Source organism: Lathyrus oleraceus, chromosome 5, assembly GCF_024323335.1.
Source record: "Lathyrus oleraceus cultivar Zhongwan6 chromosome 5, CAAS_Psat_ZW6_1.0, whole genome shotgun sequence".
NCBI classification, from domain to species: Eukaryota; Viridiplantae; Streptophyta; class Magnoliopsida; order Fabales; family Fabaceae; genus Lathyrus; species Lathyrus oleraceus.
In genome coordinates, this window is record NC_066583.1 from 155,945,833 (window position 1) to 155,970,585 (window position 24,753).

At 39.1% G+C, this 24,753-nt stretch overlaps 1 protein-coding gene across 1 annotated transcript; it reads right to left on the bottom strand.

The window, feature by feature from the left end:
- Window positions 1–2,260: 2,260 nt before the first annotated feature.
- LOC127079766 ((DL)-glycerol-3-phosphatase 1, mitochondrial) lies at window positions 2,261–7,957 on the bottom strand. The gene is made up of 6 exons (XM_051020135.1): window positions 7,770–7,957; window positions 7,394–7,618; window positions 3,822–3,882; window positions 3,560–3,707; window positions 2,976–3,055; window positions 2,261–2,669 (listed from the first exon to the last, which is right to left on the bottom strand). Exons 1-6 carry the CDS (start codon window positions 7,837–7,839, stop codon window positions 2,537–2,539), a joined length of 717 nt encoding a protein of 238 aa, XP_050876092.1. The 5' UTR covers window positions 7,840–7,957; the 3' UTR covers window positions 2,261–2,536.
- Window positions 7,958–24,753: the final 16,796 nt, after the last annotated feature.

Sequence of the window (24,753 nt, forward strand, 5' to 3'; positions counted from 1 at the left end):
CTCATTATGCAGCTGCTACTACAATTTTGAAGTATCTTAAATCTGCCCCTGCAAAAGGTTTATTTTTCACTGTTTCTAGTTCTTTAAAATTGACTGGATATGCAGATTCTGATTGGGCAAGATGTCATGAAACTAGAAAATCAATTATTGATTATTGCGTGTTTATTGGTTCCTCGTTAATTTCCTGGAAATCAAAGAAGCAGAATATTGTTTCAAGATCCCCCACTGAAGTAGAATATAGGGCACTAGCTTCCCTCACTTGTGAAATTCAATGGTTGCAGTACTTATTTCAAGATCTCAAAATACAATTCTTAAATCCTGCATCAGTTTTCCGTGACAGCAAATCTGCCATTTATTTGGCTCACAATCCCACTTTTCATGAAAGAAGCAAGCACATTGAGCTAGATTGTCATATTATTAGAGAGAAGATTCAGTCACAGCTCATACACTTACTCCCTGTACCAAGCAGCTCTCAAATAGCAGACATGTTCACCAAGCCTCTACACTTTCCTTTTTTTTAAATTTTCTGTCCAAGTTGAATCTATGTTCAATCCATAGTCCAACTTGAGGGATATTAATGTACATAATTATATTGTAACTGTCATATTTTTAATATTCCCCCATATTATTAGTATTTCCCCATACTATTAGTATTCCCTTTATTCATAGGAGTATAAATATATGAGCCTAGCTCTTGTATAGATATATAACTTTTCTGTTCTGCTAAATAATGAAAAGTTCTTTTATTTTATCTTATTCTCTCAACATTAACAGTGCTTTATTGGTGGGGGAGATTAAAAGCATTCATGAGTACAACTGGGATCCATTTGTTTGGTTTATATGTACTCGAAGTTAGGTGAAATTTGTTTTTGAAAGATTAAATCAATGACAGTAAGCAACACGCTATTTACGGTAATATATTTGAATCTTTATTATTATTAATATTTAATAACACTTGTGCTACACTGTTATTTATTTTATTGAATCATTTTTAAGCATATATCTTCTCTCACTTTCCACGCATTTTTGACTAGTCATATGAGAAGGAATACAATGAGACTTGTCCACATGCTTACACATTCGTTCCACCCAGAGGAAATCAAACGATCAAGTCGTTTTGAGTGTCTATTGACCGCATTGAAGCAGATGATATACAATACACACCGTACAACGAACACCGTCACAACATCCCCCGGACGAGATAACCTTATACTCCAAATGATAAAAGATTGTGGATCACGTCTGATTTAAAAAATTTCACCTATGGAAGTACCAGGCCCGGCCCAAGCCCAAGGGCTAGTAAGGCAAGAGCCTTAGACCTCGTAATTTTGGACTTTTATTTAGGTTTCAAATGCTGAAAGAATGGGGCTACCATTTTAAATAATTTATAAACGAACCGTAACCTACTTGGAGTTAGTGTTTCTGTGTTCAATACTTAATTGTAACATGTTTTAAAAATTGTATATTTAATTTTTTTTTTAATTCAAAACTATTTTATGAATATTTAATTTTTATTAGTTCGACATTTTTTAAAAATTTTAAGTTTTAATGAATAAAGTATACTTTTTTTTTTACAATTAGACATTTTCAGTAGTAATAGTAATAATGAGTATTATTCTAATTCAACCAAAGACTAAACATATGCACCAATACTTCTAATATGCACCAATGCTTCTATATCATTATAATCATGTAAAAAAATTATAAAAATTTACGTATAATTCTAATACATTGCTTCTTCTTTTTTTAATTATTAAAACTCTATTATTCTCTAAACAAAACAAAAACTAATATTAGTCATAAATATTATACTTTTAAATAAACTATATGATTGTATTATTGTTATTTTTAAAAATATTTTTACTTAAATTTTGCCGCTCCAAATGTGTTGGGCCGGCCTTGAAAAATACTCTTCTAAATTTATTTAAAAAATATACTTTCAATTTTTTTTAATAAAATGAACATGACTCACATGCGAAATACTAAGGAGTGTGTATTTTGAATGCAACTAAAAGTGCATTTCCAAAATTTTGAGATATTCTCAATTTTTCATTAAGGTGCGACCCTATAGACTCGGTGTACAAAATAACCCTCAATATTTACAGGTAATATTGAAGGAAAAAAAATGAGTCCAAAAACTTATATCTAACTATAGTTATATAGTTATAGATATATCTCATTTATTATATAGACACATATATCTCTTCATGGAAGACAATAATCTTCAGTGTGTCTAATAATTTGGTAAAACACACAAGTCTCTTGCAACTTGAAACAATCATATTTAAAAAGTTACCAAACACTAAATGTGAATATTTTTTCTGACAACTCAACTCAAATCAAATTACTTATCCCTTACTAAAATCTGGCGCCCATATTGATTTGTAGTAATATTATTACCGAGCCCGATAATATAAAAATCTTATAGTATAACTAGAATTCCATGGAAATGGATTAAACAATAAATCCATAAATATGTAATTCTCTGTATGCCCCCAATGAAATAAAACTGAACAACAGTCTTGGAAACTCGCATTTAACTTCCATTATCTTCAAATGGAGGTAAACCCCACTCACTGGGGTTGAAATCCAACAATGACTTCAAAACTTGGTCTGCTGCACCATGAAAAGATTTGTCCAATCTTGAATCAGGAACCATAACAACTGACCTGCAAGACATGTAACAAACAAACTCAACAAATTGAAGAAAATTATACTATTCTCACTTATACCATGCATGTGTGTGTTTAGTCGAAATAACGTGCAATGAAGTTGTATAAGGTGAGAAATGAGTGGTAAGAAATCAGAACAAGTGAACATCATCGTAACCGAGTATTCTGAGGGACTGCACTAGATGCTATCCTACCATGACATCAAAACCAGATAAATCATAGTTTATAAACATATTTTAGAGTTTCTTGAGAGGAACTTAACAATGAAACAGAAAAATTCATTAGGTGCTTCAGACCACTTACATCCCAGCATTCTTAGCTGCGAGAACTCCAGAGGGTGCATCTTCAAAAACAAGTATGTTATTTGGATCTACTGGTCCACCCTGTTGACCATCAGTATATCATTGGCTAAAAAGCATCAATAAGTATGATCACAAACAAAATAAAGTTGAAAACACAATATTTAATAATAAGTTCAAATATTCTTTTGGTCCTCTTATTTGAGTTGTTCATCAACTAGTAACAAAAGAGTGAATTGAAACATAAATTGCAAAGAACGATCAATATATGTTTACGCAGTTTTGCCAAATGTGCATATGTCTGCGACTACAGAACAATTGTAATTCCGCATTATTATTTGAATATTTGTCCCCCGCCCCTCTTCTCTGACTATGAGTCACACTCTACACATATAGTTCCTCAAATTTGAAAAATTCCAAAAATTCCTTCCACTTAATTTGAATCTTATTTTTTATGATGTTTCAAGTTGAATAGTAAGATCACAAGTTGCAAGACTGAGTGAAAATGGATATGTGGATTAATTGGTATATTTGATCCTTGTGGACAAATTTGTCATTAAGTTTCCAAATATTCACTAACTAGTTTACCTCAAATCTCTTGGCTGCAGCAAGAAATACATCAGGTGACGGTTTGCCCTGTTTAACTTCTGGGTCATCACCAAGAACAACATGATGCATTAGAGAAAACATTTCACCATGTCTCTGCGTTTTCAATTCAAAATGTCGCCTGTGAGAACTGTGAGCAAATTGACAAAACTTTGTATAAGAAGTCCTTCCAGATACATAACATGAAATAAATCTTGTTTCTTTAACCGACAAAAAAAAATAGCACTAGATGGATGAAATGTACCCTGTTGCCACGGCAATAGGAACTCCTTTTGCATGTAGATGCTTGAGTAAACGGCTAACACCTATGAAATAAAAAGCAGCCAGAAGAATGTCAATGTCAGTATTATAACAAAAAGTGGTAGTCTTTATCTATGATGTACGGACTCCGACATGAGCTCTTGATACAACATGAATACAGACACGTCGGCACTATTAATGTAAAAAACATAGGACATAGACAACGATACTTATATATAATTAAATAAAATATGAACGGTTAAGAAATGTATAGGTTTAAGTTATATTATGTTAGAAAAATCTCTCAATAAGATTAGGTTTGTCAGTTTTATTTATCCTTATAATCAAGGGACTTGAATGTATTCAGTTGGATATAAATAACAAAGGCTGAGAGTATTTTCCTCCCAGGCAAATTCAAATATTTTAATTAAACCATTACTTCTAAAAGACCTAATTGAGAAACAAAATATACATGTGCATCTAAATTGAGCTATTTATTTCATCTAAATTGAGCTATCCATCTGGAGTTCAATTTATTCAATATAGAAGCAACATGCATATTGGGAAAAAAAGATTGATAACATATACCTAACAAGAAGATTTAATCTTGCATAGTTGGAAGATTTTTATATGAGCAAACATTTACACCCCAATTTAAAATTGCAGATAATCATATAATTTATTTAAATGCAAAACAATTTGAGATGAGGCGATATAGTGTTGTGAAAATTTCACACAGAAAGGAATCCTACACCCATATCTTCAAAAAGAAGTTGTTCCAAGGCATACCAAACAACCCAGCATAAACATTTGAACACGTCTACTTTGTGTTAAATATATGTATTCAAATATGCCAGTAATATACAGTAAGAAGCAACAAGGTCATAGTTGAAACATTCTGCAATGATACTAGTAATGAAGGTTACTATTTTTATTAAATGAAATTATGATCAACTCAAGTAGGAGGAATAGTAAGCAATACAAGTGGGGATTTAAAAGAACGAGAAGAACAGTAAAAGAGAGAGGAAAATGAAATAGGAAGAGAGAATTCACATCACAAGTCATGCATGCCTCATAACCTCACTCATTCTCCCATACAGTAGACCCCAATTCATGTCGTACAGTCCCTCAATTGCGAGTTGGTTAGCCGTTGCCCCAAGTCTCTCCTAGCTCCCTTGATTCTCGGGAATTTCTCAACAGACTTTGGATCCCAATACTTATCTTGCTTTTCCATTTCCTTGGCTAATGCTGCTGACTCATTCATATTTGGGCTTGTACTAGCTGGCAGCTTCATTACAATACCTTCCCCTTTAAAATCAACATTATCCTCATGTTGAAGTTAAGATAAAGTTGCAAGAGCATATAAGATTTTTCCAGTATAGCCACATCCCTGACTGCTTAAGCTGGAAAATTCTGTGATTAGAACTTCATCTTCAGTAACATATGTTGAACTTTTTCTAGCAATGAAGCTACGTGAAGGTTTAGTAAGTCACAACTCCAATCGTAGTTAATGAAGTGACCTCTACGCTGCTATGAAGAATAGACAAAACCAAACTAACCTAAAGAACAATCATCCATGGGTTATGCATGTACCTATAGAGTTAATCATTTCTTGCAGCATTAAGTAGATGAAAGAGTAATCATTGACGACTCTGAAGCATCTATTTCTTCTTGCAACAGGATGATGATTTTCATATATGATACTATGATAGTCCGAATTCTCATGAGAATTCCACCATACGGTGCTTAAATTATTTGGGCAATTCCACCATACGGTGCCTAAATTCTGAAATGGAATTAGATTGCCACTGTTGTCTTAGGGTTGCATTAAACATATTCACAACAACGTGGGAAAAGCTATGCGAACAGTTATCTTCTTAAGTAAGTCGTCCAATAAGGCATGATTCGATCAAATTGATTGTTGTGAGATTCGTTCAATTTCTCAAATTGAGCTTCTACTGTATTTGTCCATGTCTGCTCTACGTGGTGAAAATGAAAGCATCAATGTAATGATACTAACAATGAAGAAGGTTATTATTTATATTGAATGGAATTGTAATCACCTCAATTTGGAGGACTTGTATTGTATCAATACAGGTGGGTAGTGGGTATAGAATGAGAAGAGTAAATGAGAGAGGAAATTGAGATAGGAAGAGAAAATTAGCATCATAAATCATGCATGACTACTTCACTATATATACCCCAATTCATGTCGCACGGTCCCTCAATTGTCAGTTAGTTAGCCTTTACCTCAAGTCTCTCCTAGATCCTTGTATTCTTGGGATTTCCCAAGAGACTTTGGACACCAATACTTGCCTTGCTTTCACATTTCCCTGGCTGATGTGGCTGACTCATTCTTCTTTGGGCTTGTACAAGCTAGCAGCTTCATTACACATGCTCAATAAGGTTTCATGAATTCAAAGCTAAGGTATGTTACAAGTTATGAGTTGCACAAATATCTTGATGCTGAACATGTGACAACATAATTCTTTCCAAGTTTTCACCAGGTATGGCCAACAAAGAATTTGAGATGCTTAATTATTGTTTCAGATTTGTTTAAAGAGACTGCAAAAAGTTATACAAAGAAAAAATCACACGTCAAGTGTTCAACTCTACAAGGTGAAGATCAAATATAGATCTTCATTCAATAGTTTGATTGAGGGGAGAATCAATGACTGAACAAAGAGAAGCAGTCAATAAAACTAAGAGGGAGAAAAGACAAAAAAGAACCAAATAGGAATCTTTACAATATTACACCACAAAATAAAAGATAAAAAGGGTGGTGAATCAAGGTAGGATGAAGTCTCAATCTTTCAAATAAGCAGAAAATCCTTGTAAGTTGGGAAAAGTAAACATGTAATGAAAAGTATCAGAAGTGGAGACAGAAATGAGAATGAACAGCCACTAGAAGAAAATGCAGATTTGAACAGGTTTATAAGCCAGGGAGTAGGATGAAGTGTCATACGTAGAATAAAACACTCATGGGTTGCTTTCTAGATGCATTTCGTAGGGCCTTAAAGACTTTTCCATCACATTTATTTGAGCAGACAAGTAGTGAGTAGATGATGGGACTAGAATTTAGGCTGGGTCAACTCAACCTTCAAAATCAAATTGTAAGATGAGGACGATCCCACTTATAAGCTCATTTTCAAACTTTATCTCATCTAATGCAGGAGTCTAAACACATACTCCTCACTCCCCAAATTAAACATTAAGTGCGTAACCGGAGTGGTCTTACCCTCGTTTATAAACCCTTTATGTACTTTCAGACGTTCAATTATGAATCCACGCCAACGCCAACTTACATAAATCAACAAAAACAAAAGAAAATATAGGCAGCCCTTGACAGTCAATAACACATGTCTAGAGTCATCCAAGTGTAGGCATGTGACAGATGATAAAAATAAATCAATTCATATACCCTTTTTAATCATGTAAATTATAAAGCTTTCAATTTCTAGTTGTGCCCTTTTCAAATGTCAGTCCTAGTTTCCATAGTTAGCAGCAAACAATATCCATTAGTCTCTATGTTGATATGATCAACATATATTCATTAATTCATGATTCCATATATACCTGGCAAAAGCTCACTTGTTGGAAACAAACTCCTCAGCATCTCTTCTCTTTCTACAAGAAATTGCTCAGCACTAAGTGAATCACTGATTCCCGTCTCTTCCACAAAAACCTTTGCAGCTTCTATTGCTTTCATTCCCATCATCTTTGCTTTGAGGGACCACTCAAAGGTTTTATTGTATCTGGCCAGTATAATTTCCTGAACTTCGGTATAGAACTTCTCTGTGTCTGCAATAATATCAAATTGGCAAATTAACAAACACCTTGACTTCATGTATTTATTTATCCCTAGGTAAGAACACAAACTATGTGGTTTCATTGAAAATTGATAAGTGTAAGATATGAATAGAATGGAATGAACAGACAAAGAAAGAGATACCCAGCAAGAGACCATCCATGTCAAAAACGACATGTGTGATTGGCTTTCTTCCACCGGAGGGAGTGGTCATTGCGCTTTGACCCGACACTGGAAAACGGAGATGGAATCCACTACTGTTCAGTGCTTCCGATCTGAATCATCTATATTATATTTCTATAGATATATTTGCTTAATATCAAGGCTAATAATGCATGTGACATTTTATTTATTTTGTATATTTAAAACATCCACCCAAAGAAGTTTAGTTTTTAAAATGCACCCCACTAAATTTATATTATTTTATATTGTTTAATTATTTAAATAATTTAATTAAAAATTTAAATATTCATATGATTGATTAAAAGTTTTTAATTAATCTTTGCAATCCAATTAAAATGAAAAGAGATGTTCTTTAATATATGAATGTTAATTGGGGCGGTTCTGGAGTAGTTGGGACTGGGAGGGTCTTATGGGGTAAGTTTCGATGAAGACGGGGTAGGGATGATGCTTTAGTATTGCTTTGTTTGGGACTGGTCTGTGACAGCTTGGCCAAGGTTGTTACACTCTTATTTTATTTTTGTTGTTGGTTGGTTGGAGTGTGTGGCTCAGTAAGAATGAGTTGGATTTTAATGACAAAGTTTGGAATGGAGGGAAAATTTTGAAGTTGATAAGGCTTTTGGAATGAGATTGTTTTTCTATTTTGTCCAAAGGTAAAATTAATCTGGATAGGGAAGTGTGGAAATCTAACCCGTTGAAGTATTTAGGTGTGTAGTTTTTCTCTTTGATGTGGGGGTTTTGTTCTTTCCCTTCTTTTGTTGATGTTCTTGTATTGGTATTAGCACATCTTGTACTCTTTTTAATACAATTACTTATAAAATATGGTTGACAAGTTAGAGGAATGTGTTTAAAAGCCAAATATCCATTAAACACTTATGGTGTATACTAGGTAATAGTGTAAGCATAATATATATATATATATATATTACTTTTTGTTTTTGGTTAATGCATTTTTTATTTTTGTATCTTATATTCAATGACTTATTTTAGTCCTTTAATTTTAAAAAATATCATTTAAGTCTCTTAATTATACAAATTTAATCACACTAGTCATTTATGTTTATTGTGATAGTCAAAGTCAATCAATAAGACAATGTGACAATGGCATCGAATGCCACATTGCTTAGACAACTTTTGTGATGAATTCTATAATAGAAAATTTCATCATTAAAATGTTTTTCTGAGTTTTGACTTGTGTTCTTCGACTTTTTCTCCAAATCAATTTTTTGTGCACAAATGTAGTCTGAATTGGGGAATTTTTTGTAAAAATTTGGCTCGAAATTATGCAATCCAGACACATATTCCATATGATAGAATAGAATATTTTGTTATAATTAGTTTCCTATAATTATGTTGTATCATAATTAGATAGTTGACCAAATGTTATACATTGATGTAGATATATTATATTCAGATCAATGAGAAGGACACGATTTCCATTATCTTACATGGTATCAATCCTAACTGATCTCTCTCTAAAAATAAAATAAAATAAAGCAAACGCAGAAACGCGTTTCTTCTTCTCCCTCATTATAGTCCGCTGCCGCATGCTTATTCTCTATCCTTGAAATCTGTCGCCGCAACAGGACTATCGTCTTCTATATCGCCGCTGTCGAACACGAGAACCACCATATTCTATTGCCTTCCGCCTCTATTCACGTCACCGTCGTCGCACACCACCGTGCACAACGACCCACGTGATTCCGATCACTGTTCTATGATCGACATCTTCGTATCACACCACAACCGCACCTTCTCTCCTTCGCAAATCAGTCGTTATTGTTTGCGTTTTGCACGTGTTTTCACAAGTGGTTCTGTTCTGTATGTGTTTTCATCCATATCTACTATTTTTGTGTTTTCACTGTTCCACCTGCAACCATGTCTGATTCAGACCATTCAGAACACAGTGACGCTGATACCCACAAATCCGCCGATACTGGTGATTCCGGCCAGCCCAAGAACACCACGTTTCGAGGTTCCAAATCGGAGTTTCATCCCGCTCTTGTCGTCTCCAATATTAGGAACCACATTCCTATTATTCTTGAGATGGAAAAAGATCAATATGGTACCTGGGCCGAGCTTTTTCGCATCCATGCTCGCTCACATCGAGTTCTGCATCACATCGTTGCATCTATCGGAAAAGAGCCACCATAGACATAGATCTTTCACAAGGATAAGGCATCTTCAACTTCATAGCTCTCTTCTTCACCCAAAGAGTGTAAGCTTCCAAAGCTACACAATTGCACGGACCAAGCTCGGATCTTCCTTTCCTATACACATTATGCCAAGCATGCACAATCTTCTGCTTCAAATATTGGGGATTTTTACCCTCTTGATAGAAAAGACCTTCTAACAAAGTGTTATTAGGCTTGTCTCTCAAGGGGAACCCAAGTTGACGACGAACCAAAGCAGGGTTATAGCTAATTCCTCCTTGTGTACCAATGAGAGGCACATTAGAGAATTCACCATAACTATCAATAATCTCCAAACTGCTTAAGGACGGATCATACCAAACTATATCATCATTAGTGAGAGACATAAGTCTCTGAGACCACCTTAGACATTGTTTGTTCTCCACAAAAGCAAACGTCTGAGGCAAGTGTGAAATAAACCACTTGTACATAAGAGGAATGCAACAGACAATCGTTCCACCACCCTTAGAATTCCTTAGATGCAAAGAGAAATACATATCACCCAACAAAGTAGGCACATGATTCCCAATCAAGAAAAGTCTAATGGCGTTAACATCAACAAAATCATCGATGTTAGGGAACAAAGTTAATCCATAAATGAGCAACACAAAGATAGCTTCAAAAGCGTCCATACTACCAGCTTGAGCAAAAGTAGTAGCTTCCTTGATGAGGAAAACAGATGGCAACCCAAATAACCCTCCTTTCTTCACCCAATGAGCCTCTATCTCAGACTTTTTCAAGTGAAGAGCTTCAACAATAATACTAGATCGGGGAATCTCCTCCAATCCACTGAAAGGTACTCTATTAGAAATAGGTATCCCTAGAAGATGGGAATACTCCTCCAATGTAGGCACAAGCTAAAAATCTGGGAAAGTGAAACAATGGTAGAAAGGATCATAGAACTGCACCAATACACTCAAAAGTCCTTCAACTACATCAGCAGACAAGATGGACAAAAGCTTCCCATGACGTTGTTTGAAGTCCAAGGGATCTAATACAAAAGATGCTAGCTTCCTTAACTCTTTCGAGTCGGGACATCTGAAAGTGTACTTCTTAGTGTTCCTTCGTCCACAGTCTATGGTCTGAAAATATTTGCAAATGACACCTTAGTTCCTTGGAATTTTCGTGTGATGAATGTTATGATGCGCATGAATGCAACAATCACAAATAAGGGATCACACACAAGGCAAACAAAGGTCAAGGGATGAATCAAGTCATTGTCAAGATCAATCATCCATTTTGGTGGATTATGGTTTGCACCTTATCAACACCCAAGTTCCATTGATATTGACAAGACTTGATTGGATCAACCAAGAATCAATGGTTTGTTGCAAGTCATGAGCATGAAGTCTGGGTAAGAACCATCCCAAAGGAGTGAACTAAGGACAAAAACCTGTAGATCATGTTCTAAAAAGTTCCCAAAGTCTTAATTCCATCTATCGGACATTACAGATTAAGATGATTGACTCATCGACCCATAATATTCTCAAGAGAAACTCGTCTGAGTGTAGTATCGCGTAACAACTGTTATCAAGTCTACACTTGAACAGTTTCCGCACTACGTCCTAAATAGGCCAAGATGGGTTAGGTGTTCTAAGGTCCTCATCTTCTCAGACCCAATTAGAAATAGTGTCATACCCCAAAATTTGCCCGTTGATATTACAAGGCATCTTTCAAGGCACTCCGACTTATTCTGCAAGGCACTGATCTTAAAGGAACAAAAGCCCAGCTCACAACAGACCCAATCCAGAAGAGGCCCAAACTAGCTTGCTCGCTAGGCGAGCAACTCCTTCGCCTAGCAAAGCTTGCGATTACCAGAATGGTTGGGCTTCATTCTGAGCCCATTAGGTCATAAACTGCATGCTCGCTAGGCGAGCAAATCCTTCGCCTAGCGAACCTTCGCTACAGGCTCGCCTAGCGAAGCTTGCGAATATTATAATTTTCGGGCTTCAGTCTGAGCCCATTAGGTCACCACTACCACTATAAATACCAGCTCTTCAGCCACGAAAATGGACGGACACAAACGGAGAGACCAAGACGGAGAGACACAAACGGAGAGACCAAGACGGACAGAGAAGGACGGAAACCCTGGCGCAGAAACCCTGCTAACCCAGAGAATTCAGAGTAAGGAAACCCTGAAGGCAGCTCATCCGCACCGAAGCTACCGCCGCCTAACTCAATCCGGCATCCAGAGTGATCAGTCCCTTTCAACATCGCAATCCAACATCGCAATTGCACACAGGTTTGCGTATCACCACTGTTTTACGCTTCCAATCGATATTCTTTACATACATGATGCATTACGATTAAGGTTTTGATATGTAATTTGATTTCACATGTGAATCTAAGTATGTCTGAGTATCCTGAATGTTTGTCCATGCTATTCATGCAACTATATGCCATAAAGTTCAAAGTTCCGGAGATAGTGTCGTTGCCAAATTCAAAACCCGTAGACGCTCGCTAGTACATCGCTAAGCGAGCCCGTAGCGAGTCCTCGCTAAGCCTTCGCTAGGCGAGACCGGGGCGAACGTACCAGTAGCTGTTTTTTGTGTTTGTCTTATGTTTGTCTTGTTATAATCATGCATTACTTGGCTTTATGACTGCTGTGTCCATTTTGTAGTGCAATTTTCTATTGCACTTTATCTTGGTATTCTCACCCGTGTGTTTGAATTGTGCAAAGCTCGCATACTTCCGAAGAAACGGTCGGCTAGGTATTCCACTTTATTTGTGGGATACCCTCATGGAGACGTATTCCTAATTGACAAATTAATTTTAATGTGGATAGTCATTCCTAATTGATTAATTAATTTTAATGTGGATAGTCATCCTTATTGCCTTATTAATTTTAATGTGGATGTTCATCCTAATGGATTATAATATGGAAATTCATCTTAATTACCTAACTAATTAAAACATTACCTTCGAATATGTGATCTTGGACCTCTCTTTGTTGTCTTACGGTATTACGGTAATACGGTCATGTCCCGCGAACGTGGGGATACCCTTAGCAAAGACCCTTCGGTTAAATCATCATAAAATAAATCATGGTCCCTCGGATGTTGCCTTCGAAAATACGATTTTGTCCCTCGATGACCCTTCGGTGTAGCCTACGGTTAAATGATGATCGTCCCTTCGAATGCTAAGGTATCCTTACAACTGTTGCCTTCAATGACCTATCGATGACCCTACGATGACCCTTTTACATCCAAAAGATAAAACTACTTACTTCTCAATAGTAAGGACAGTTTTACCCTCATAAGGATAGGAAACGTTCATAACGACCTTAGGAAGGTATAACTCTCAATTACTGGATCATAACCTAAAACATTTTCCACCCCTCACGCTTTGCGAATTCTAGAAAATCACCACTTGGTATACATTCATACTAGAATCATTACCAAGTTACATTTTTCTAAACCGTTTTCAAAATGAAACGAGATAAATACTTTGTATACATTCATACGAGAATCATTACAAAGTTAAACTCTCTTTTCGAAACCTTTTTTAAAAAAAACAATTCACGAACACTTTTCAGACAAAAATATAAGTGATCCAGCAATTAAGAGCCCATGGATAACCATGGATACAAAGGGTGCTAATACCTTCCCTTTGTATAATGTACCTCCCGAACCCAAAATCTATTGAGGTCTTTCCTGTTCTTTTCCACCTTTCCTTATTGGATAAAAGAAAAGTCGGTGGCGACTCTTGCTATCCGCGACATTGCGATAAAAAGCAAAACACCCCAAGTCAGTTCACCGTATGACAGAACTGGCGACTCTGCCGGGGACATTTCAAAAAGAGAGGTTACCTTAAAAACAAGATCACTTATTCCAAATTGTCTGATTTACTTTTAAGGGATTGCTTGGGTATTTTTTGAGTGAAAGATCCTACACCCGGATCTAGTGTACCTTAGGTAAGTAGCAATAGATCATCGCGACTATCCGGCGTATACTGGAATGGTTAAAATGATGGCTACGGTTAATGTGACACTTTGGATGTCCTGATGTTCCTCATGTTTACTTGAGGAAAAATTTGGCATTCGCGTGGTGTCATCAAAGCATTAACCAGACCTTTAGAACCCTAATTGACTCATCCCAACCATTAGAAAGTAGTGAGATAACTGACTTCGGTTCCGACTGGGGTTGGTTGATACTCGATACTACACTCTTTGAGATTGGACTTTAGGGAAGCTTCGGTCAACCACTTGGTGTTGCACTGAAGTGGACTTAAAGAAAGGTCGATGATTTGAGATCCTTCTAGAACCCAGTTACTATTCTAGGACATGTTGAACCAACCAAACCTCAGTGGGGAGGGTACTTGCCTATGGAACTCATGCAAGCCTTAAAACCTAGGAATGATTGTGTGACTTGTTTATGCTTATTGTTTGCATAACATCATAACATCATAACATCATGGCATTATACTAACCATTTCAAGGACTTAGGGATTTAGCCTTGCTCTGTTAAACAGGTTATGGCTTCCAGGAAGACTATCCGGATCAATCTTGTAGCAATCTCTCCTCAACTCAACGATTTGGTGTCAGAACTTCCCGATCATGCTCAGTTCAACAAGAAACATGGTCATCTCCTCAATTTGGTTACCACTGGTTTCAAAGAAGATATGATGAGAGTCCTATTCCAGTTCTTCGATCCTAAACATCATTGCTTTACTTTCCCAGATTATCAGTTGGTACCCACATTAGAAGAATTCTCCAAGCTGCTTGGGATGCCTATCCTTGATCAAATACCTTTCAGTGGTCTGGAAAAGATTCCGAAGGCTGAAGAAGTTGTCGCAGCTTTACACATGACAAAGTCTGACATTGAGACCAATTGGGTAACAAGGAGTGGAATGAAAGGTTTACTTGCCAAATTTCTGATAAGTAAGGCCCGAGAATTCCTAAAAGTTATGAATGTCCATGCTTTTGAAGATGTTCTAGCATTGCTAATCTATGGTTTGGTGTTATTCCCTAATCCAGACCAATTCATAGACGTGAATGCTATTAAGATATTCCTCACTCATAACCCTGTGCCTACCTTGCTCGGAGATATTTTGCATTCCCTTCACACTCGTACTATGAAAAGGCAAGGGACTCTCATGTGCTGCGTACCTTTGTTGTCTAGGTGGTTTATTTCGCACCTCTCTCAATCAGTCTTGAAGAATGATCAAAATCTGAAATGGTCTCAAAGGATAATGGCACTCTCCCATTCAGACATCCGTTGGTGTTCTAATCTCAGAGAAAATGTTATCCTCATCGACCGTTGTGGAGAATTCCCTAATGTACCCCTCATGGGGATAAGAGGAGGTATTACTTATAATCCTGCCTTAGCCCTACGTCAGTTTGGGTATGCTCGAAGAGATAGTCCACATGAAATGATTATTCAAGGTACAGTGTTTGACTATGACAATGACTCTCAAGGTCTCCGTCAAAGGTTTGTACGAGCTTGGGGCATGGTGAAAAGAAGCACTTTAGGACAGAAAAATTCTATTCCTATGGAGCCTTATCTCAGATGGGTACGCGCCAGAGCTCGTGAACTTGTCGTGCCATATCTTGCAGTCGGACCATTGATTGTTGAATCAGGGGTCGAAGGAGGTACTTCCCAGACCATTTCTTATCCAGATATGCCTACCGATGTTGAGGAGCTAAAGAGATCCTGGATCCAGTTGAGAGAGGAGAGGGATACTTACGAAGCTCAGTTCAATGCAGAAAGGAAAAGGGTACTAGAGCTCACCAGCCAGCTTAATGAGGAACGAAGACTCAATGCATATCTTCGCCCAAAAAGGAGCCGTCCCTGGGAGACTTGAGCTTTTGTTGTATTTTTGTTTTTGTAGTGAACATTGATTAATAAAAATCTCTCTTTTGGTAGATAAATTCCATAAGTCCTTGAAAACATTTCATACATTGCATTGCATAACATAACATTGCATAACAGGTACTCTAAAGGATCATATTCTCACGGTCTGCTTCTTACACAGCAGAAAAATGGATCTCGAACAAACTGTCAAAGATCTCCAGACTCAGAATGCTCAATTCAAGGAGATGATGCTAAGCTTATCCAAGGGGCAGGAGGAACTGAAGGCTCTTTTGGTCGAAAAGAAGAAAGACAAGAAAGCTGTGAGTTTCATTAACCCGGGAAGAAGGCGTAAAGGACAGGCCGCAGGAGTCAAGTTTGGAATCCCGAATGGTCCAGAAGAGGGGGCGGAGAATGATTCAGAGGAAGAGAATGCTGATTTCTCCAACCCTGAGGATGACGATGAAGATTATGAAAATGAACAGTACTCTCCAAGAGATGATAAGTACAAGTTGCTGGAGGAACGTATGCTAGCTATGGAAGGTCAGAAGGCGCTTGGTTTGGATTTCGAAAGTTTGGGTCTGGTCTCCGATGTGACCATTCCTCGCAAATTCAAAATCCCCACTTTCACTAAGTACGATGGTGCGTCCTGTCCTCAGATGCATCTAAGGGCTTATGTGAGAAAGATTCAGCCGCATACCACTGATAGGAAGCTATGGATCCATTTCTTCCAAGAAAGCCTGTCTGGCACACAGTTGGAATGGTATTATCAGCTCGAGAGCTCTGACATCCGCACCTGGACTGATTTAGCAACGACTTTCTATAAACAGTACCAGTATAACTCTGAACTAGCGCCTACCCGGCTACAGTTGCAGAATATGGCTATGGGATCTAAAGAAAGCTTCAAAGAGTATGCTCAGAAATGGAGAGATTTGGCCGGCAGAGTCAAACCCCCTATGACTGACCGAGAATTAGTAGATCTGTTCATGGGTACACTGACTGGCCCATTCTACAGCCATCTTCTGGGAAGTTCTTCATCAGGTTTCACTGAACTTATACTGACAGGTGAACGGGTGGAGAGCGGCATCCGAAGTGGAAAGATACAGGCAGCTACCTCTGCAAGCAGCAAAAAGTCCTATCATGGGAAGAATGAATCAAATGCGGTGTACGGTCAAAAGAGTCGTAATAAGAAAAATAGTGACCATGCCGTTGGAGCAGTTACAATTGCAGCCCCGCCAGCTCAAAACTTCCAACACAGACAAGACAGACCAAGAAGGCAATTTACCAAGATCAATATGACTTTAGCACAAGCACTGCAAAGTATGCTAAAGGCAAACTTAATCACTCTCAGAGACCCTCCTGCAAATGTCAACACTACTTCGCCTCGTTATAATCCCAATGCCAGGTGTGCATATCACTCCGATAGCCCCGGGCATGATACAAACGATTGCTAGTTGTTGAAGAACAAAATTCAGGATATGATCGACACTGGGGAAATTGAGTTTGAGCCTCCGGAAACTCCTAATGTCATCACTGCACCTATGCCTAACCATGACAAGGCTGTTAACACTATGGATGACTACTCTCATATTTCTAATGTAGCTGACTTAGCATCTCCCCTCTTGGCCATAAAGAAGAAGTTGTTGCGAGCTGGTTTATTTCCAGGATGTGCTGAAAATTGCGATCTCTGTATATCCCGACCCAATGATTGCTTGAAGTTGAGAGGTGGTATCCAACGACTGATGGACGATCATACCATTCTCTTCGAAAAGATTCCTAAAGTGGGAAACACTGTTGAAGAAATATCTGTGATTGCAAGGTCCAAAGTTCCAGTGAAGATTACTGCTCCCAGAATACCCGTGAAGATTACTGCTGAGCCCAAGGTAGCTCCCCTAATCATTACTGCACCTGGCCCCGTACCGTATTCTTCAAGCAAGGCCATTCCGTGGAATTATGGAGGCGATGTTTACATCCATGGCGTAAAGCAAGTTGATAATTCTGCTAACCCTAATGACATTGTTGGGACTAGTAAAATTACTCGAAGTGGAAGGATCTTCTCTCCAGAAATCTCACCTCCTGTCCTTGAAACTCGAGGAAAGGAACCAGTCAATCCTTCTCAGTCAGAGACACCGGTCGAAGTTACTCCCGAAGATGTTGCCAAACGAGAGATGGAAGAAGTGCTGAAAATCATCCGCAAGAGTGATTTCGATGTGGTAGAACAGTTGGGGCATACCCCGTCTAAGATCTCGATGTTATCCTTGCTGTTATCTTCTGAATCTCATGCCAATGCATTGATAAAATTCTTGAAGACTGCTCATGTGCCTCAGGAGACATCTGTCGATCAGTTCGAAAATTATGTTGCTCACTTGGCTGTTGACAATGGCCTAGGCTTTTCCGATGCTGACCTGACACCAGCGGGAAAGAATCACAATAAAGCTCTGCACATCTCCATCGAGTGTAGGGGGATCACTTTGTCTCATGTGTTGATCGATAATGGCTCTTCCTTGAATGTGCTGCCGACAGCTGTGCTGGATAAGCTGGGTTGCAAGAGCATTGAATTGAAGCCTAGTGACATTGTGGTGCATGCTTACGATGGTGCGAAGAGTGTTGTCCATGGTGAAGTGGTTCTCCCTATCAAGATAGGACCTCAAGTCTTCAACACTACCTTTCATGTAATGAAAATTCGCCCCGCTTATTCCTGCTTGCTGGGTCGCCCTTGGATTCATGGGGCAGGTGCTGTAGCTTCGTCTCTCCATCAAAAGCTGAGATATCCAATAGAAGGTAAGATCGTCACTGTGTGTGGGGAAGAAGAATACATTGTCAGTAGTGTGCATACCTTCAGATACGTTGAGATGGATGGTGAATTCTTCGAGACTCCGTCTCAATCATTTGAAGTGGTTCCGCCGCCCAGTCCTGTCCTTAAGCCAACTCCCTTTGTGCCCGAGGTTGGTCGAGCTCCTCCCGCCATGATCTCTCTAAAAGATGCTCAAGCTGTAATTGAAAACGGTGGTTGTACTGGTTGGGGTCAACTGATCAATGTACCCTACAAGTCTGATAAATCTGGTCTGGGATTCAACTCTGAACAGATGATCAAAGATCAAATCAATGCTGTAGAAGATGCTGACAGTGATTGCGACCTGGATAGCTGGATCTACCCAACAATTGGTGACGGACTCAATAATTGGAAGGCTGAGGACACCGTCCCGATTTCCTTTAGTCAGGAGTAATTGTTATTGTCCATTTAGTGTTGCAAGTTTTTAATTTTTTTTTTAATTGAACTTCTTAAAGCATTGTGTCTACGCCCGGGGCACAATAGCTAATTTGTTAAGGGTTTTGTCATTTCATAAGCATATTCATATTCAATAAATCAATGGACTTTGTTGCATTCAAATATTGCGCTCTTTATCTCTCCTGTCGTCTTTCAAACAAGCTATGCTTTCTTACACACACTCACGTAACAAATTGCAGATCCGTATCCACTCTGGATCCTATTGATAATAATTCCGCTACTGTTCATTATGACTTTGAAAATCCGATCTACCAAGCCGAAGGTGGAAGTGAGGAAGATTGTGAAGTACCTGGAGAGCTTGCCAGACTGTTACTGCAAGAAGAAAGGACTATACAGCCGCATGAAGAGTCACTCGAAATTGTAAATCTGGGTACTGAAGTAGACAGAAAAGAAGTCAAAATAGGAGCAGGCTTGGAAAACAGCGTCAAAGAAAGATTGATCCAGATGTTACGTGACTATGTGGAGATCTTTGCTTGGTCTTATGAAGACATGCCTGGATTGGATACTGATATAGTAGTGCATCGGCTGCCGATGAAGGAAGATTGTCGTCCTGTTAAGCAGAAGGTTCGTCGCATGCGTCCTGAAATGTCTGAGAAAATCAAAGCCGAGGTTATGAAACAATTCAATGCCGGTTTTCTAGCCGTTACCTCTTATCCTCAATGGGTTGCTAATGTGGTACCAGTGCCGAAGAAGGATGGTAAGGTGCGAATGTGCGTAGATTACAGAGATTTGAATAAAGCGAGTCCCAAGGATGACTTTCCACTCCCGCACATCGATGTTCTGGTAGATAACACCGCTCAACACAAAGTATTCTCCTTCATGGATGGATTCTCGGGTTATAATCAGATTAAGATGGCACCTGAGGACATGGAGAAAACTACGTTTGTGACGCAATGGGGCACTTTCTGCTACAAAGTAATGCCATTCGGTTTGAAGAATGCAGGAGCAATGTACCAGCGTGCTATGGTGGTTTTATTCCATGATATGATTCATCATGAAATAGAAGTATACGTGGATGACATGATAGCCAGATCTCATACTGAAGAAGAACATCTTGATCATTTATACAAACTGTTCGAGAGGTTGAAGAAGTACAAGTTGAGATTGAATCCGAACAAATGCACCTTTGGAGTAAGATCCGGTAAACTCCTGGGCTTTATTGTCAGTGGTAAAGGAATTGAGGTTGACCCAGCTAAAGTGAGAGCTATTCAAGAAATGCCAGTTCCCCGTACAGATAAAGAGGTCAGAGGTTTCTTGGGACGCTTGAACTACATTGCCCGATTTATCTCCCATTTGACCGCCACCTGCAAACCCATCTTCAGATTACTGAGGAAAAATCAAGAGATGATATGGAATGACGGATGCCAAGAAGCTTTTGACAAAATCAAGAAATATCTCCAGGAACCTCCAATTCTGATACCACCAGTTGAAGGAAGACCTCTAATCATGTATTTGACCGTGTTAGAAAATTCAATGGGGTGCGTATTGGGGCAACATGACGAGTCTGGTCGAAAAGAGCATGCCATATACTACCTGAGCAAAAAGTTTACCGACTGTGAAACAAGATACTCACTGCTCGAGAGAACTTGCTGTGCTTTGGCCTGGGCTGCTCGCCGACTAAGACAGTATGTGTTGAATCATACCACTTTGTTGATTTCTAAGATGGATCCCATCAAATACATATTCGAGAAACCTGCCCTCTCCGGAAGAATAGCGAGATGGCAAATGATCTTAACAGAGTATGATATCCAGTATACTACCCAGAAAGCAATCAAAGGAAGCGTGCTGGCCGATCACTTGGCTCATCAAGCAGTGGATGATTACCAATCTATGAATTTTGAGTTCCCCGATGAGGATGTCATGCTTGTTACTGATTATGAAAAACCTGGACCGGATGAAGGATCCGAACTGGGATCCCGATGGACTATGGTTTTTGATGGATCTTCTAATGCGTTGGGCAATGGCGTTGGGGTTGTAATTATTTCTCCCGGGGGTTACCATACACCTTTCACTGCTAGACTATGTTTCCATTGTACCAATAATATGGCTGAGTATGAAGCATGTATTTTGGGACTCAAGGCTGCCATAGACCGGCGAATCAAGTTTTTGAGTGTGTACGGAGACTCAGCATTAGTAATCAGTCAGATCAAAGGAGAATGGGACACTAAACATCCGAATCTCATCCCTTATCGAGAGCGGGTGATGACATTAATCCTATACTTTGAAGAGATTACATTTGAACATATTCCACGGGAAGAGAATCAGTTGGCAGACGCATTAGCCACCATGTCATCTATGTTCAGAGTCAGATGGGACAATGAAGCTCCTAGGATCACTATTGAACGATTAGATGAACCAGCACACTGTTATGAACTTAACACTGAGAGGGTACAGGAGAAACCTTGGTTCCACGACGTAAAAAGATATTTAGAAGCTCAGGAATACCCTGAAGGGGCATCCATCAATGACAAAAAATTCCTGAGGAAGTTCTCCGCTAAATTCTTTCTGAGTAATGAAGTGTTATACAAACGTAATCATGATTCGACTCTGCTTCGCTGTGTGGATAGAAAGGAAGCAGAAAGGATTATGGAAGACATGCATGACGGTATTTTTGGGACTCATTCTAGTGGACATACAATGGCCAAGAAGATTCTGAGATCAGGGTATTATTGGTCTACCATGGAAGTTGATTGCCACCATCACTCTAGAACCTGCCACAAGTGTCAGATCTATGCGGATAAAGTACATGTACCTCCTGCTCCATTGAACGTGTTGACAGCACCTTGGCCCTTTGCAATGTGGGGCATCGATATGATTGGAGAGATTAAACCTACGGCTTCTAATGGACATCGCTTCATTCTCGTCGCTATTGATTACTTTACAAAGTGGGTAGAGGAAGCCTCATTTGCTTCTGTCACCAAGAATGTGGTGGCACGGTTCATCAAGAATAGTCTTATTTGTCGGTATGGCATCCCTGAAAGAATTATCACTGACAATGGTACTAACTTGAACAACAAGATGGTTACTGAACTCTGCACGCAGTTCAAAATTAAACACCATAACTCTTCCCCGTACCGGCCAAAGATGAATGGCGCCGTAGAGGCTGCTAATAAGAATATCAAGAAGATCATACAAAAGATGACAATAACGTACAAAGACTGGCATGAGATGTTACCGTTTGCTCTCCATGGTTATCGCACTTCAGTACACACTTCGACAGGGGCAACTCCATTCTCTTTGGTCTACGGAATGGAAGCCGTTTTACCAGTGGAAGTTCAGATTCCCTCTCTAAGGATCATGAAAGAGGCGGGTTTAGGCGAGGATGAATGGATTCAGACTCGGCTCGATCAGATAAATTTGATTGACGAGAAGAGACTTGCGGCTGTTTGTCATGGGCAGATATATCAGAAGCGCATGACCCAGGCATTTAACAAAAGAGTCAAGAAACAGGTGTATCGAATTGGCGACTTGGTGATAAAGCGTATCGTTCTACCACAAGGTGATTCCAGAGGCAAATGGACTCCCACATACGAAGGGCCATTTGTGGTTAAGAAAGTATTCTCCGGTGGAGCCATGATACTTGCTACAATGGACGGCGAAGATTTCCCGCATCCTGTGAACGCGGACATAGTTAAAAGATACTACGCATAAAAGAGACCCGCTAGGTCGACGTACCTAGGCAAAAGTAAGGGCATCCCGACGAACCAAAAGGGTTCGGGCAAAAATTAGGGATAAATACATAAAGACGTACACCCGGCAAGTCGAAAACCTGAAAAGGCGGTTTGGGCAAAAAAGGGTATCCTGGTGGACTAAAAACCTGAAAAGGCGGTCCAGGCAAAAATTAGGGATTAAAGCGTATGACTATGTCCCGTTCGCTGTCAGCTTCAACCAAGTTCAAGGGACTGAACAAGCCAATCACTTCCATCCGACAGCAAGGGATGAGATGCTTGAAGACATAATGACAGTAGTGGAATTAAAATCAGTAGGACTTTTTCTGCATAGCTTTCTCTTTGTTTTCCTGACAATGTCCTCTTACTAGGATGTCTGTCTCCTTGTACACAAATTACCTGTTTGTAGGCCCTCTCTCGAAATCAATACAAAAAAGAGATGCTTTTGTTTTCACTTTTTCTGTTTTGTTTGCATAAACGTCCATTGATTTAATTTGAATTGATTTATGCATTTGAATATGATCAATGTTTACAAAAATACATGCCTAAAATAGAAATAGCAATTACTACGAGACTTCAGGACCAAGGAGAAGGTCTAACCACGTTTTCCAATGAGTCCGTCGCTAACTCTGTTCCCCAACAAGAACCAGCTATTTCCCAGAAGAGGTTGGCATCACTAGACGAATTGGTCATCTCTTCTATCCCCAGCCAGGCTCTGTCAAATGTTTCTACCATCAGACAGAAGTCAAATGCCCCAGTTGAGACAAGGAAATCAATACAAATATCTCCGACCAGAAGACTAGATTTATTTCCCCAGTAGAATTCCCTGGAAGAATGTTCAGACGCATAGTGCATTCATTACATCATTTCATACCTGCATACAATGCTCACATTTACTTCATTCCGCATCATATACTTTACGTCATTTCATAGCATGTATATGCATACCATGTTCGCAAGCATAAAGCATCTCATGCATCATGACATTGCATGAAACTAACTTTATTTTTCAGGCTAATTATCCTCCTGATCACATTCAAGATTCGAATACAGCTCTCGGATATAATCCATCTGACAAACGTTCTGACATCCTCCCAATGGTGGCGTCTCTAAGCCCACCCCAGATATTCACTGCAAATACAACAAATATTATCAGATACAGCCTAACGTACGGTTCATTCTGATTCAGCCCAACATATGACTCCTTCAACTCAGATACGATCTAACGTACGATCCATTCTGACGTTCAGCAACTCCAATACGGTCTAACGTACGACCCATTTGGACCTTCAGCTCAGATACGATCTAACGTACGATCCATTCTGACTTTCAGTAACTCCAATACGGTCTAACGTACGATCCATTTGGACCTTCAAATCCTCAGATGCTGCCTAGCGTACGGTACATTCCGGGGTGTAGTCTAGCGTACGACTACTTTCTCCTTCAGATACAGCCTAACGTACGGTTCATTCTGCAACTTCAATACGGTCTAACGTACGACCCATTTGGACTTTCAACTCAGATACGATCTAACGTACGATCCATTCTGACTTTCAGCAACTCCAATACGGTCTAACGTACGATCCATTTGGACCTTCAAATCCTCAGATGCTGCCTAGCGTACGGTACATTCCGGGGTGTAGTCTAGCGTACGACTACTTTCTCCTTCAGATACAGCCTAACGTACGGTTCATTCTGATTCAGCCCGACATATGACTCCTTCAACTCAGATACGATCTAACGTACGATCCATTCTGACTGCCAGCAACTCCAATACGGTCTAACGTACGATCCATTTGGACCTTCAAATCCTCATATGCTGCCTAGCGTACGGTACATTCCGGGGTGTAGTCTAGCGTACGACTACTTTCTCCTTCAGATACAGCCTAACGTACGGCTCATTCTGCAACTCCAATACGGTCTAACGTACAACCCATTTGGACTTTCAACTCAGATACGATCTAACGTACGATCCATTCTGACTTTCAGCAACTCCAATGCGGTCTAACG

Coding starts and splice junctions, on each gene's coding strand:
- LOC127079766 (XM_051020135.1), bottom strand. CDS start 7,839: ATGACCACTCCCTCCGGTGGAAGAAAGCCAATCACACATGTCGTTTTT. Junction 7,619..7,769: donor CATGGATGGTCTCTTGCTGG/GTATCTCTTTCT, acceptor ATATTATTGCAG/ACACAGAGAAGTTCTATACC. Junction 2,670..2,975: donor GCAGCTAAGAATGCTGGGAT/GTAAGTGGTCTG, acceptor CATGTCTTGCAG/GTCAGTTGTTATGGTTCCTG.